Raw genomic sequence first — 14,044 nt, 5'->3', positions numbered from 1 at the left:
CTTTCCTTCGCTTTCCCATTTTTATTGGCATATGCCATTCTGTTACGTTTAAACATCAATGAAAAGAGGTGTCATTTTTCTTTAATGTTAGAGTTGGAAAATTCAGAATAGAGGTTTAGTGATTACTAGCCACAGTGGCATAAAGTGTCTTGCTTGCAGAATCTTCAGACTTCATTGATGTCTGTGCAGGCACAACAGAAGCCTAAGAGGTGTTTTAGTTTTTTCTCATAAAATGAACCTTCAATGCATAGCTGTATTTATTACTTAAATAACTACTTTAAAAATGTTTTCATGACATCAGCATATTTGTCAGTTTCCTACAAACTCATTTTTGAAATATTAAAAGCAAGAATGTTCTTTTGATGTTTGTTTGTCAAATTAATGTGGTTTCGGTATTGATCAACTTCTATATGTGCTACATTTAAAATGAGTGTCTGCCATCAAATGAATTTGGTAATCTGGGGTGCGAAATAAGCATTTACCATCAGGTAAATTCTGTAATTTGGGGGAGAGGAATTCTTTCTGAGGGCAGACTGTCTGCTTTCTGGGGATTGAACATCTGGCTTGTCAGCTTCCCTAGGAGGTCAGCTCAGCCTTGCTTTGAAGGAGCTGATTGCATTAGGTTTCCCCTACCTACCAGCAATCTCTCCCACCTGCGGAACTGAGTGATTCTGTTTTCTTGCACTACCATGGTGATTTCCTACTTCCTCTTCTAACACTTGCAGTAGTCCAAGTGCTAAGAATTAATAACTTTTGGTTTTAGAAATTTCAGTTTAAGTTGCTGGTTAGTCTTATTTTCCTGTTTGTTTTGTTTTTAAGTGACCAAGTTCCTTCCCTTCCCCTTCCTGTGGGAAATGAGGGACACATGATGTTAGAGGTGTATTCAGAATTTAAGGGTTTGTGTGCCTTCTTCCCAGTATAATTCAACACTGTAACTGTTTAAGCCTTGTCTAAGTATTCATTTCCTCTGTGTAGAGGGTTTTCTAACAGGTTGCAGCTGTGTAGGACAGTTACGGGTCGGGGGAAAAACAGCTTTCCATTGATTTACTTTCAATATGATATACCCTACACTGTCAGCAAGTTCTAGTTTTATCTTGGAAATTCCCATCTGAGGAAGGTGTGGGGCGCAATGTTCACATTTAAGCTGTCTCTAGTTGGATGCGTAATTCTAAAGCATCAAATTTGTACTGTGATCTGTTAAACAGTCCAACGGCTTTGGCTAAGCATGCTTTAGGTTTAATTTGCTTGGTTTCTTAAAAGACTGAAGCAGGAAAGTGTTGCAAATACTGCCAGCTTCCCAGTCACATTGAGGGATCCTACCAATAAATGCACTGCAATAAATGAACTTAAAACATCCTGTTCTGGATTGTAGTTATTGTAAACACAACTGGGGAATTTTAGGGTGTGGGAAACACAGGTGTGAGATGCTACCTGTGCTCTTAGCCTGTATCAGTTGAGAGGTTGGATTCATTTGTTCATATTAGCTTCAAATTAAAATGACAGGGACAGATGTTTGCCCCATTGCTTAGTCCACCACAGATGAACTAACAAAGCTTACCCTGATGGCTTACAGTGTTGCCGTTCCCAGGATAGCAGGTATGATGCTGCAGAGTAGGTTGTGTGTGACTCATCTACCTTGAGTTAGGTCCAAGTAACTTGGTAGAAATAACTAATGCAGATGGGTTAAGCACAAGGTCTTCAAACTGTGTCACTAAGCAGCTGAGACGTATTAGGCATCCATTGGTTAATACCAGTCCTACAGCAGTGGTGACAGCTGGTAAGGGAGCACACAGTGAAGGGTCGTAGCATCTTAAGCCAACAATGTAGGATTCACCAAAGGTTGTTTGTCAGAACTTTAAAAGCGTATAGTCAGCCATCAGCTTGAAAGACGTGCCCCATTCCTTTGCTTCTGGGTACACAGGTAAACATTTTATTCCCCAGCTATGTCTTTTAAAGGCTGGATAGCTGACTGAAATAGCAGATCTGCATGTGCACATAGCTTACAACATGTAGGAATATGTACTTTACATGCACAACTAAGTATAAACAAAAAAATGCAGGGAAAGCAATTTTGCATAAATATTCATTGCTGCTGTACAGATTGAATATAACACTAGTCTGTTTTCTTCAGAAGAGACCAACCAGAAAACTTCAGTGTATCCAGTTATCTCTGCAACCATATCTCTGTCAGAGCTGGCAGCTTGTTTCCAACACACTGATCAAGATGTTCACAAGCCTGCTGTGGACAGGGGAAAGGCTGGACTTCCTGAGAACCCTTCTCATTCATTGTCTATTTTCAGCAAGAGAGAAGCACATGATACAGTGACTGAAAGCTTTTTACTGGATCAGTGTAGCACTTCTCTTCCAAAGCATTCAGTCCGTCTAGAAATGCCAATGGATAAAACCCCCAAATTGTCAGCAGAACCATCCGAACAACAGATGGCAACCACTGTAGTCCCAGCAGAAAAAGGCAACAGGAGGAGGAGAAAGTTAAGGAAGAAGAAAACTCTGAGGGCAGCCCACGTGCCAGAGAACAGTGATACAGAACAGGATATAATTGACTCTAAGCCTGTCCGGAAAGTCAAGGGTGGAAAGGTTCCTAAAGGAGAGAAAGTTACTACATCCACTCCTCCAAGACAGGAGGATGGAGCTACTGCTCAAACAGCAAGAAACAAAGATGAGAATGACAGTGATGCTTCTCTGGAACTAGTGGAAGTTCCAGCGCCCCAGTGTGAGGTGGTTGATGTTGGTTCATCAGAGTCAGGAGATGAGAAACCAGACAGTCCATCAAAGAGGGATTTACGCAGCTCTGTGGATCAAGCAGTCCTAGAGGCATCTTGCTCTGGTTATGATGAAGTGAGCTCTACCAGTGAGATTGGCACAAATTATAGGGATGATGCGAAAAGAAGGTGAGATTATTGTAGATCTCTCAAAAGTAAAAGCATTAAACAATGTTCATAAGAGGCCTCTCTTTTTTTCTTCCCCCACCCCCCCCATGCAGAAAGTCTTACAACATCAGTAACTTTAAATTTCATTCAGGAGAGAAATAAGGGGGGAAATGAAAATTGAATTTGCTGTTTTGGTCCAACAAATTAATTGTTACCTACTAATTTCTCTAATACAAGAACAAGGCTGCCCTCCACAGAAAGTTTGTTTTTGAGCTTATCTGTTACTGCCTATTTTCTACTAAGTGCAGAGTCTTGTATTCTAGAGTATTACTCACACCAATATTTTGTCTGAAAATGAACATGCAAAGTCCAATCTTGCTACTCTTTATTTCTGTGTTACAGCGTGGCTGAGACGCAGACTTCCATATCATCACTAAGAGGATCAAAGAACTCATCAGGTATGTCTTTTAAGCTTTTCTTCTGATACTTCGTGTATAGTATCTTGCAGGACTTTGAGTTAAGTCTCAATCAAACTGCTTCCAGAGGGGAATTTTGCCCTGAAGTTAAAACCTGCACTAAAAACTGAAGTGGGAAGTGATGCATACTTGCTTATGTCATCCCTCATTGAATGCTTTGTGCCTTGACCCCTCCACATCCCTGCACCCCCTCCCACATGAACACTTCTGCTCCACAGTCTCCATAGAGCTGTAGGACAAACAATAATACAATCCTTTTGCTATTTTAAAGATCTTTCTGGACTTATATATAAAGGTCTTTCTGGCATTTTATATTGCCTTCTGCCACTTACAGCCTCCAGCTGGGACCCACAATGAAATTGGACTTTAAGGTGCTGAGCCCACGAAATAGTTCTGCTATTTGGTAATACAAACAACAGTAGCGTGTTTGCTTGAGTGTGTTCATAAAATCAAAGTACATGTGTCTGTCCTACAGAAGCGTCTTCGGAGCCAGGTGAGGATGAAGAACCTACAGAGGGAAACTTTGAGGGACACCTGGCTGCAGTGAATGCTATTCAGATTTTTGGGAATTTGTTGTATACCTGCTCAGCAGACAAAACTGTTTGTGCCTACAATCTGGTTGTAAGTAAGGTTGTGGGAGTGGTGTTACATTAATTGCAGTCACAAGGTTGCAATTCTGTTTTTGTAAAGCCTTACTATGTAGTTAAGGAAGCAGCTGCTTTTTCAAGCACTTAATTTTTTTTTTATTCTATTCTTTTCTTCAGACCTCTCTTCTCCCCCTCCCCAACCCCTTCTCCCTGTGAGAAGGGTAAGGGGAGATAAATTGCTGCATGTCCCTGCTCTGTCAGGCACAGATCCCTAGAGGCATTATGGGCCTTTATGCTGACAGACCCTATGCTTTCCTTTTTAGAGCAGGAAGTGTGTGGCCATCTTTGAAGGACATACTTCAAAAGTGAACTGCCTCCTGGTCACTCAGACAAATGGGAAGAACACTGCACTCTACACTGGCTCAAGCGACCACACTATCAACTGTTACAATATCAAGGTACTCAAACTCTGTGTTGATTAACATATACTGCTTTTTTATGCAAGTGTTTCTTTGCAAATATAAATGAAAAAAGTGTTTTCAACCCATATGAGCTGGATATGAGTCCCATATCATACCTCATTAGAGTGGAGCAGCAAAAAAAAACCCCAAAACCAAACAGCAAACTGTGAAGTGATTTACTACCCTAATCTTTTGGCTAGCTTGTCAGCAGAGTTTTTCCCAGAACAGCATGATGGGATCCTGAATGTTGGGAACACCAAAGTGCAGGATGGTTGTCTGGCCATCAATATCCTATTTGTCTTGCTGCATTTCTAACTTCGTTGCTTGTGGAAGGCACTGCTCTGTTTCTAGAGCAGCTATAGAGAAAACAGGTATCTATTATTCTGAGGACAGGTGGAACAGCAGATTGAGACTTCCTGAAGTTGGACTTTTAAGGATAAATGACAGGAAGGCTCATCCAACCTGTGGCTTGAAGGACTAGAAAGCAAATATCTGCTTCAGGGTGCAAACTGCCAGGGGTTTTTCATTCTAAAGCTGATTCATGGCACTTCCCTGTGGAGGACTTCATGGGGATCCCTCAAACTCAAGCATGTAACAGGACATTTTTCATATATATATATATATATATATATACACAGCCTGTAGTCTAGACTTCTATATACATTAGAGTTTGTGACTAGAATAAAGCTTTTAGGGTTATAACTGGTTGGTGAAGTACAGTCAAGTGTCAAAGATGGGAATGAGTTGATTAAAACCAGGATCAAACTGCCATGTGACAGCAGATTTTCAGATGTTTTTCTCCAGCTCTGTTGGTTCAAAAAAGGCAGCTTGTAGGTGAAAATCATCATTCACTTCAGGCTTTTTTCCCTGAATTGTTTTCAGTTAATGAAAAACTTTAAATACTTCTTTCTGTTGCCAGACCAGAGAGTGCATGGAACAGTTTAAATTGGAAGATCGAGTGCTGTGTTTACACAGTAGATGGCGGATCCTTTATGCAGGCCTTGCAAACGGCAGTGTGGTTACCTTCAGCATAAAGGTTAGTTTGTTTAAATATTGGCACCTAAAAGCCTTCTGTGATGCTGTTTCTCTCCACTTTGTGTTTCTTTCCATTCTTTCTCTTCAGTAGTAAGCATATTTGTAATTAAAGTATTTTGGTATAAATGGTCACTGTTAGCCCCTTTTGGTCCTTTATTTTGTTAGTGCATGAAGCTGTCCCATCTCCCCTTCCCTCCGGTTACCCTTCTCTTAACTGCTGTATTGTCACATTTTTCCTTAAGGTTCCACCTGGCCTACCAGTCATGTGACATGAGAGTAGTTGATTATTTGTGAATCCTCCTTTCTGGTGCATCAAAGTAGTGTGAGATAATGTAATGTGTTGCTGGTTTTGCCTGCTCCATTTGCAGTTACAGAAGAGACTCATTCACGTGGTTTTCTGGCAAAGAGGCTTAATCAGCAGTTCCCACGATATTTAAAAGCGAATAAAAATAATTATTTAAATAAATTATTTTTTCTGATTATTATTTTCATGGATCCTAGGCTAATTTCTCAAATTTATCCTTGCAAATTTATTCTGTTTTGCATTTTTCTCATAACACTATTTCCTCTCATTGTTCTAACTTGGAAGGAGGATTTACTGGACCTTTGCTAAATACTGAAACATTTTTTTAAAAAACAGAAAATCGAAGCCCAGCATAAGGACTTTATTTCCTTGATTTGGAAGCTTACTTGTTAACATGCAACTCTTACCACTGCTGAAATGGTTTGTTACTAAACTGAAATCAGATGCTATAACGATTACAACACAAAAAGGATTCAGTAGTCTAGTCAGTGTCATAGCAAAGTTTTATTTCTTAAACAGCTTTTTTTCCTCCCCCAACAGAACAACAAGCAGGTTGATACCTTTGAATGCCATGGCCCTAGAGCAGTGAGCTGTCTAGCCACAGCTCAGGAAGGAGCACGCAAGTTGTTGGTAGTGGGCTCCTACGACTGCACCATCAGTGTGCGAGATGCACGGAACGGGCTGCTTCTCAGAACCCTGGAAGGTCACAGCAAGACTATACTCTGCATGAAGGCAAGTGTCTCTGAAAATACGTTTTTGACAAAGAATGCTTAAAATGGTGTGCTTTTTCTTCCTCATCTAATAGTGAGCAGATTGTGGTAGGAAATAGAGGATTTCACTGAGTAATTGAGTAATTTGGTAGGAAATTGTCTCTGGCTGGCTGCCATATCTCAGCAAAACTGTTGGGGGTGTATATGTAGGAATCATGTTTATTTCATGTTGTTAAAAGATTCAAGGAATCTTGAAATGTGAGGTTGCCAACAGAGTGAAAGATGAAGGGAAAAGATGAAGCTAGTTTTCACATACCCTGATTGTACAAACCTCAGAGGAAACTGGGAAAAAAAAAAATGTAACTCTAGAGAATTACTATAAGTGATAGAAGAATCACTATCACTTATTTACAGGTGTCTGGCTCCTGAGATTACAAGCTGTCTGACTGCTTGTCTGACTGCTTTGCTGTGACCACTATCATGTAACAGATAGGGGATGACTTCCATAAATTGTATTTGTCACTTTAGATGTTATGGTGCAGTGGCACAGCCTTTTTTGCCCTGTGGACTATCCTAGTCCTGCTTGTGTGGCAGCATACTGTGGTCCCTTCTTGATCCATGATGGACCTATTAAGCTTCCTTTCTAGATTAGTACTTGTCAGGAGCACTGTCTTTCTTATGTGACCAGAATAGAAGTGCACAGCACATCCAATATTTCCAGGAAACAATGGGCTTTACTGTGCATGGGCAGAGCAGCGTTCTGCATTCAGTTTGCTTGGTCCCTAATGTGCTGCTGAGCTGTCCCTGAGAATAGTCCATAGGTAGGATGAGTTAGCCTGGTGGGCTGCAAGTTAACAGCTTCTAATGTCAATTGTGAAGTGTCAAAAGTCATTAGGATAGCATAATACATTTTCTAGCTCTTAAGTGAGGAACTCAGTGCATGCTTTTTTTCATACTCTCTGTTGATTTTAAGACTGTCAAATTTAAGAAATATTACAGTGCAACTTTAAACTGAACAGCATCTTAATGTTTTGCTTGCCAGTTTCCATATTTGTTACAAAAATAAAACTATTCTTTCTTTTTTTCTTTTTTTTTTTTTTCTTTTTGGTAAGGTTGTGAATGATCTGGTATTCAGTGGCTCCAGTGATCAGTCTGTTCATGCCCACAACATTCATGTAAGTCTCGTATGTAAAGTTGGAATGACTTTTGCTATTAAGGCAATGAAGTCCTGTGCTATAAAGTCAGTATTTCCAGAATTTTTGACTGACTGGTGGGGCAGAATAGCTTCCAGAAAAGGAAGTCATACGATTTTGTCAATGTGACTATGCGCTATAGCTAAACAAGGAGAGATGCAGACAATAATATACCTTGGGAAACAAACATGCTCACTCTTGTAATATGATATGCAATGCCTTTTTATCTGGGGATCTTGCTTTTGCAAATATTACTACAAACGTGCTGGTAACGTGGAAAGGATTCAGAGCAAAGCCACGTGAGGTATTCTACTGGGGGAAGAGTTTCTTTATTACAGGAAAAACTTGAGGAACATGAACAGCATTCCAAACTAGCTGGTTCAAAAGCTGTTATCCTGTCGTGAATAATTTGTCTCTAGCCTGCCAGTCTCTTCCTCTTTTACATCATCTTTCCCCTGTGGTAGCAGAAACATTCATGTAGCTATGCAACAAGTTAGATTAAGAAACTTACCAGAGGTAAATTTTAATTGACAAAAAAATTTGTATATTTCTGTGTATTTAGCTAAAGTTGCTCACTGATCCTTGTGGCTACATAAATATTGCTAGGACTTATAGCACAGTACTAGTTGCAGGATAGGTGGGAACATGTAACTAACAATAGAAAGAGAAGTAGACACTTTTCATAGTGGCATGAATTTCTGTTGTACTGGAGTGGCTCTGTGTTAACTTGGGCAAAGAAAAGGATAAGTAGTATTTGATCATAATCTAGAAGTTCCTTCACAGGAAATGGAAGTCTAATAAAGGGTGTTTCCATTTTTTGAGTAGTGAGCATTGAAGCTAGCTACCCTATCTAGGTTAGATAAAACTGGGGGTTTTTGTTGTTTTTTTAAAAAAACAAACAAACAAACAACAACAACAAAACCCACAAAAAACACCTATTTGCCTTTGCTTTTTCTTGATGCAGACTGGAGAGTTGGTACGGATCTATAAAGGCCATAACCATGCAGTAACGGTTGTGAACATTCTTGGGAAAGTGATGGTGACAGCATGTCTGGATAAATTTGTTCGTGTTTATGAACTACAGGTAAGAAAATAACATCTACCTAGTATGTGTTAATTAACGATTTTGAAGTCAAATAGAAGTCATCTTTGTGCTTACTAGTCTCTGGCCCATCCCTCTCTTTCCTGTGACTCAGAATATATAGTTGTTTCACCAGCCAAAATACATGGGTTTTAAAGAATATAACCTAAACTTTTTTTTGTTTTAGAACCTGGGTTATCCTAAGATAGTGACAGCTCAGAAAAGTGGGGAAATGTTAGTTTTGTCTGCTTGAAAGACCAAGTGCTTAGTTGGACAAAAAGACTCACAGAAGTAATGTAAGAAAAAGTGAGCTTTCATGGTGCCTATGAAATTTGGAATCCACCAGGGGAGTTTAGTTGCTACCCAGGAAGCTGCTCTTGGAAGCATTGTCATTTGGATGTCTGTGAAAAATGGCTATTAACTGTCATGCTATTAAATGTCTGTTTCTGTTTCTTTCAAGTCACACGACCGCTTGCAAGTCTATGGAGGCCACACAGATATGATCATGTGTATGACCATCCATAAGAGCATGGTAACTTCCTTCTTTTCACTGGTCTCAAAGAGCAGGCTGTAATTTCAACAAGCATATACAAGACAGTTGAAATTTTTCAGATAATGAAATCAACCTGCTGTCTGACTAAGACAGAAAAACTTAGAAATGTCAGCCAAAAAATCAAGTTGCTATAACAGTTTTGTATTTATGTAATATTATTGTCTGGGAAAAAATTACATTCTAGCTTACTGTAATCTTAAAACACTAGTTCTGTTTACAGTGATGATTGCAATGAAGAGCCTAGAAATAGTAAAATATTCCCTCTTTTCAAGCATCAATCCTGTTTGACTTTTACTCAAGAGTGTCACACAGATACTAGAGGAAAAACTTCACCCACAGTCAAACCTCTAGTAACCTTTGATAGAACCTAAGCAAAGGTATGCAATTGATTTAGGTGCACAGATTTCTTCATGAATCTGCACTGCAAGATAGGTTTCAGAAGCACTTCTGGTAAATAACTTGCTTAAAATAGTCATTAAAAGCACTTATTTGCCTGCATATGTAGGAATTTGTTTGCAAACTTTCTTTCAGGTTGTAAAATAAGAGGTATAGTAATGATCTGTAAAAACAGGAGAACAAAGTCTAACAGAACTGATCTCCTACTAGTTGGAATACATACTGGCCAAGCTTCACTTCTCATGTGAGTGAGATGGAGAGCTAAGTGCACTCAGTCTTTGTGCTTACAGTCTGAGGCTTGAACTGTCCCCCAGCAATAGTCTGTTTTGGGCATTTGCAAATCAAAGAAGTGTTCAGATGAGAAGCTTAGTGACAAGTGAAAGCTTATAATTTTCGTAGTAGTCTTAGTAGTAAAGTGTAGTCTCTTACATACAGCAGATTGGCTGTTACATCCTAGTGATGAATTTCCAAGAGACAAAAAGACTTGAACAAAAATAACAAGTGAAATCTTCAGCTTGCAGAGTTTTCTGTATTATGTGAGGACTTTTTTAACGATGAATGTTCTTTATGGGATTACGAGCATCCGACATCCTTTTCTTTCCAAAGGACAATTTTGTGTAGAACATTTGCCTAACAAAAGAGGTTTTTTTAAGGTGTCATTTTGCCTCCCTTTTCAGGATCTGCATCAGTCTTCTCTTTCTGAAATTCTGATATTCTTCCTCACCCCTCCTCTCCATCCCTTTTTGTTATACATATAACTGGTTAAGTCCTGGAAATATATTGAACTTGACATTTACATCTAAAATTTTTTTTCACTTCAGTGGATAGTAACATTATATTTTAAAGTTTTCTGAACTCTTACACACATGACACTATCGACGATAGAAGTTAGGGAAACATTTCTTATTCACTAGTAGATTTTTGTAAACTATGAATGCAAATCTTAAAACAATTAGGTTAGACCCATTTTTTTAAATTTAGAAGCCTTGCATGTTGATATTTTGTTGTTGTTCACCTAATATACTCTACACTGAAGCCTCCTTCAAAATGTGGCTTCATTTTTTTTCTGTTATTCCCAGCTTGCTTATCCATAAATGTTTCTTTTACAGATCTACACTGGATGCTATGATGGCAGTGTCAGAGCTGTGAGGCTTAATCTGATGCAGAATTATCGTTGCTGGGTAATGAGCAAAATGTTTTTAGCCTTCCTTTGCTATAGTTTTGAGACTAATTTTCTGGGGGTGGTCACTACTCAGTCTTGGATAGCTTGACCTTTAATTTATTATAATTCAACAATATTTTTTAAATGTATATGTACATTTTAAATGTAAATATATATCTCTAGTTCCATTTTACATGGTCTTTAGTATATGTGTATGCTTTGGGGAAAGTTGGTGGTAGTATCTTAAATTATTTTTCTTTCTGGGAATTTTTAGATAGTGACATGTAACTCTTTAAAACCAAAAACTTCAGCTGAGTGACATAGAAAAGCTGATTTACTCTGCTAAATAAGTTTAATTAAATTCCCAATGAATCTGTCTCAGGTAAGCTTAATCTTATAAAGACTTAGTTCCTCTCCTCCTCCTGCCATTGTTGCTGATGGTCTAGGCTGGGCTAGAGGCAGGAATAATCTCTGTAAAGCTGTAATTAAAGGAATAGAGACCATTGAGAATGGAAATGGAATAAGAAGATTAAAAAGTTACAGGAGGTGGTATGTGTGTGAACAGTCTTGGTAGAATATTGTGAAGTTGCAAGAAGAAAAGCATTAGCCAAAATTCTTTTTCCCTGGCTTATTCTGGCATGTTTTTTCTGCCAGTGGCATGGATGTTCACTGATCTTTGGAGTTGTGGACCATCTGAAGCAACACTTGCTAACGGACCACACCAACCCAAATTTTCAGACCCTAAAATGTCGTTGGAAGAACTGTGATGCTTTCTTTACTTCCAGGAAAGGTTCCAAGCAGGTACGTGGTTGAACTAACGTGGTTGTATTTGGTAGTATGAAGTACTTTGTATCACCGCAACTGTGGGACTTGATCCTATTTCGCTTAAAAAGGGTTAAATTCTTCTGGTCTTGACAGGCTTAACTGCATATAGTTACAGTCATACAGGGCTAATAGGGTTCAGCTCAACCTGTGACAGAGGAAGAGTGCAGCTAAGTATGATAACTTGAGATATGGTCAATTTAAAACAGTTTGATCCTAAAATATTACATGAAATGGTAAAGTTTTGGAATATCAGAAGATATTTTGATAACTATACTCAAGATGTTATTAAGTTTTTGTAGGAAAAAATTATTTTTAAGATGCACAACCATCAGTCTTGAAACAGATTTTTATCCTCTTAATTTTTATCCATCGCTACCTCCCTTCATTGTTGTGGATGCTGATGCTGTTTATTTTTCACACACACGATTGGTTTTGCTAATGATATTTAAATAAGTATAATGCATACATTTCTGAGTAAATGTTAGCACAGATGGGGAAATAAATGAAGAGGGCATAAGAGTTGGATGCCAGTTGGATTAAGTGATGTGGAAAGGGTTGAGGGGTGGGTGGAAGAAGGGTTGTTAAGTACAGATTGATTGGTAAAATCCACATTTTACTCCTTGGCAATATAAACTACCTACCTGTTGAATGCTTTTCGAAATATGCAATGGAAGGAGGTTTCTTTGAGAACTAAGAAACAGAAGTAGAATCCTTAATTTCTCTTTAAGCACTGGCTTTGGATATGATGTGTTTATTTGATAATCCCTTCTAGTCAGAAAGGAAGCTGGTTTTTTATTTGCCTTGAATCATGTGGTATGTGAGATACTTTATATATGTGATTTAATAGCTTGGCAGTGATTTTTTTTTTATTATTTTTATTTTTTGTAGATGCTTTAAGCCAAAAAATGGATATTATCCAGAATGTCACTTTCACTGAGGCTTCAAGAATCATTTGCAAAGTTTTTTGTGGGGGTGGGGATGATGATGATGATGATTACTATTTTTAACTGACTTCTCTGGTTCTTTTCTAGGATGCTGTAGGACACATTGAAAGACATGCTGAGGATGACAGCAAGATTGACTCATGAAGCTTTTCACCTCCCACATTGGGAAGTAATTTTATATGTCAGAATTATTCCAAAAAACATCAGTTCCTTACTCCAGTCTTTCCTCTTTCTTTTCCCACTTGGAATGCAAAAATGGAGTGGGACCGAAATGCTTTGCTACAGAGACTGCAGGTTGTGTTGCACTCTGTAGAAATAAGGCTGGTCAATTAAGACTTGGCCCAAATGGAAGATTCTTGCAAGTTTTTAATTCATTGACAGATAAGAATATTCCCTCCTCTTGTCTGCCTTGTTTTTTTGTTTGTTTTTTTTCTGTTTGTTTTGTTTTGTTTGAAGAAGCACGTAGTCTGAGAGTCTTTGAGAAGTCCAGAGGAGTGTTGAGAACTTAGATTACAATAGGTTTGCAAACTCAGCTTGAAGCCTGTTAAGTGTCTAAGACATGTCTGTTTTTATGTTATATCCAACTTTTTTAGCTGATTTTAATAAAATTCTGCAAACCAGAATATCACAAATTCTACCAGTGTAACCTGAATATCCAGTGTACATCTTGACTTTCTTCATAAAAGGAATAGGTATTTTATGGAGAACTGGAATAAGTTAAATTTTTTAATGTTAATTGTAACTTATTTTTTATTCCTTGTGTAAAAATTGCTATAACTGGCACAATATATACAGTGACAGACTGCCTAAATACTATACCTCCTGAGGTATTTTGTTTATTTGGAGGAAAGCCGTTATTTCTTGAGAGATATGCCAGTAGCAGCAAAACAGTCAGAACAGTGGCTCCACTCATGTGCTTAGCAATCTTAGTCTTTTTAAATATAGGTACTTATGTACAGGAAAGAAGTAAGTTCTGTTGGCTCTTGTTTTAGTTAAATAGCAGCATAACCACTACTATCTGGATACACCACCATAGCTGGATTCCTGATTTTATTTGGAATCTTAGTGACTGAGGTTTGCAGTCCTGTACCTTCATGGTGTAGCAACCTAAAGAGAAATGCAAAGGCACTGCCTAAGTGCATCCACTTAGGTAGTATTTTGTTTCTCTTGTGAACTGGCTTAATTGGCTTGGGCTATATCAAGTTCACAAAAACTCAACTGGAAAGAATGGAGCAGGATTTTAAAGGATTTTAAAGTCTCAAGTTCTCAAGCAGAAGCTGAGGATACAAAATGCGTATCACATGTAAAAGTCTTGTTTCTACTAATGCACAGAAGGTACCACAGAGAAGCCAGTGCAGAGGGGAAGGCTGTTTCTACTTGTCAGGGTTCCTCTGCGGGTGTCCCTTGGGGTGGAAAAGTTTAGTGAAAT

At 38.4% G+C, this 14,044-nt stretch overlaps 1 protein-coding gene across 5 annotated transcripts in view; it reads left to right on the top strand.

The window, feature by feature from the left end:
- Nucleotides 1-13,247, top strand: part of ZNF106 (zinc finger protein 106) — a 40,748-nt gene extending 27,501 nt beyond the window's left edge. For 3 of the 5 annotated variants that reach the window (XM_075502802.1, XM_075502799.1, XM_075502801.1), the window contains 12 exons: nucleotides 2,132-2,909; nucleotides 3,291-3,346; nucleotides 3,840-3,985; nucleotides 4,275-4,409; nucleotides 5,332-5,448; nucleotides 6,292-6,483; nucleotides 7,574-7,636; nucleotides 8,619-8,738; nucleotides 9,196-9,267; nucleotides 10,794-10,865; nucleotides 11,501-11,647; nucleotides 12,703-13,247. In XM_075502802.1, coding sequence (XP_075358917.1) covers nucleotides 2,132-2,909; nucleotides 3,291-3,346; nucleotides 3,840-3,985; nucleotides 4,275-4,409; nucleotides 5,332-5,448; nucleotides 6,292-6,483; nucleotides 7,574-7,636; nucleotides 8,619-8,738; nucleotides 9,196-9,267; nucleotides 10,794-10,865; nucleotides 11,501-11,647; nucleotides 12,703-12,759 — 1,955 coding nt within the window. In that variant the 3' untranslated portion in view covers nucleotides 12,760-13,247. The remainder of the gene's footprint in view (nucleotides 1-2,131; nucleotides 2,910-3,290; nucleotides 3,347-3,839; nucleotides 3,986-4,274; nucleotides 4,410-5,331; nucleotides 5,449-6,291; nucleotides 6,484-7,573; nucleotides 7,637-8,618; nucleotides 8,739-9,195; nucleotides 9,268-10,793; nucleotides 10,866-11,500; nucleotides 11,648-12,702) is intronic. The other 2 variants (XM_075502803.1, XM_075502800.1) reach the window with 1 other exon arrangement.
- Nucleotides 13,248-14,044: the final 797 nt, after the last annotated feature.

Source organism: Mycteria americana, chromosome 5 (genome assembly GCF_035582795.1).
Source record: "Mycteria americana isolate JAX WOST 10 ecotype Jacksonville Zoo and Gardens chromosome 5, USCA_MyAme_1.0, whole genome shotgun sequence".
In the NCBI taxonomy this organism is placed as follows: domain Eukaryota; kingdom Metazoa; phylum Chordata; class Aves; order Ciconiiformes; family Ciconiidae; genus Mycteria; species Mycteria americana.
The sequence above is the reverse complement of the archived record's forward strand: the minus strand, read 5'-3'. Positions and strand labels throughout refer to the sequence as shown.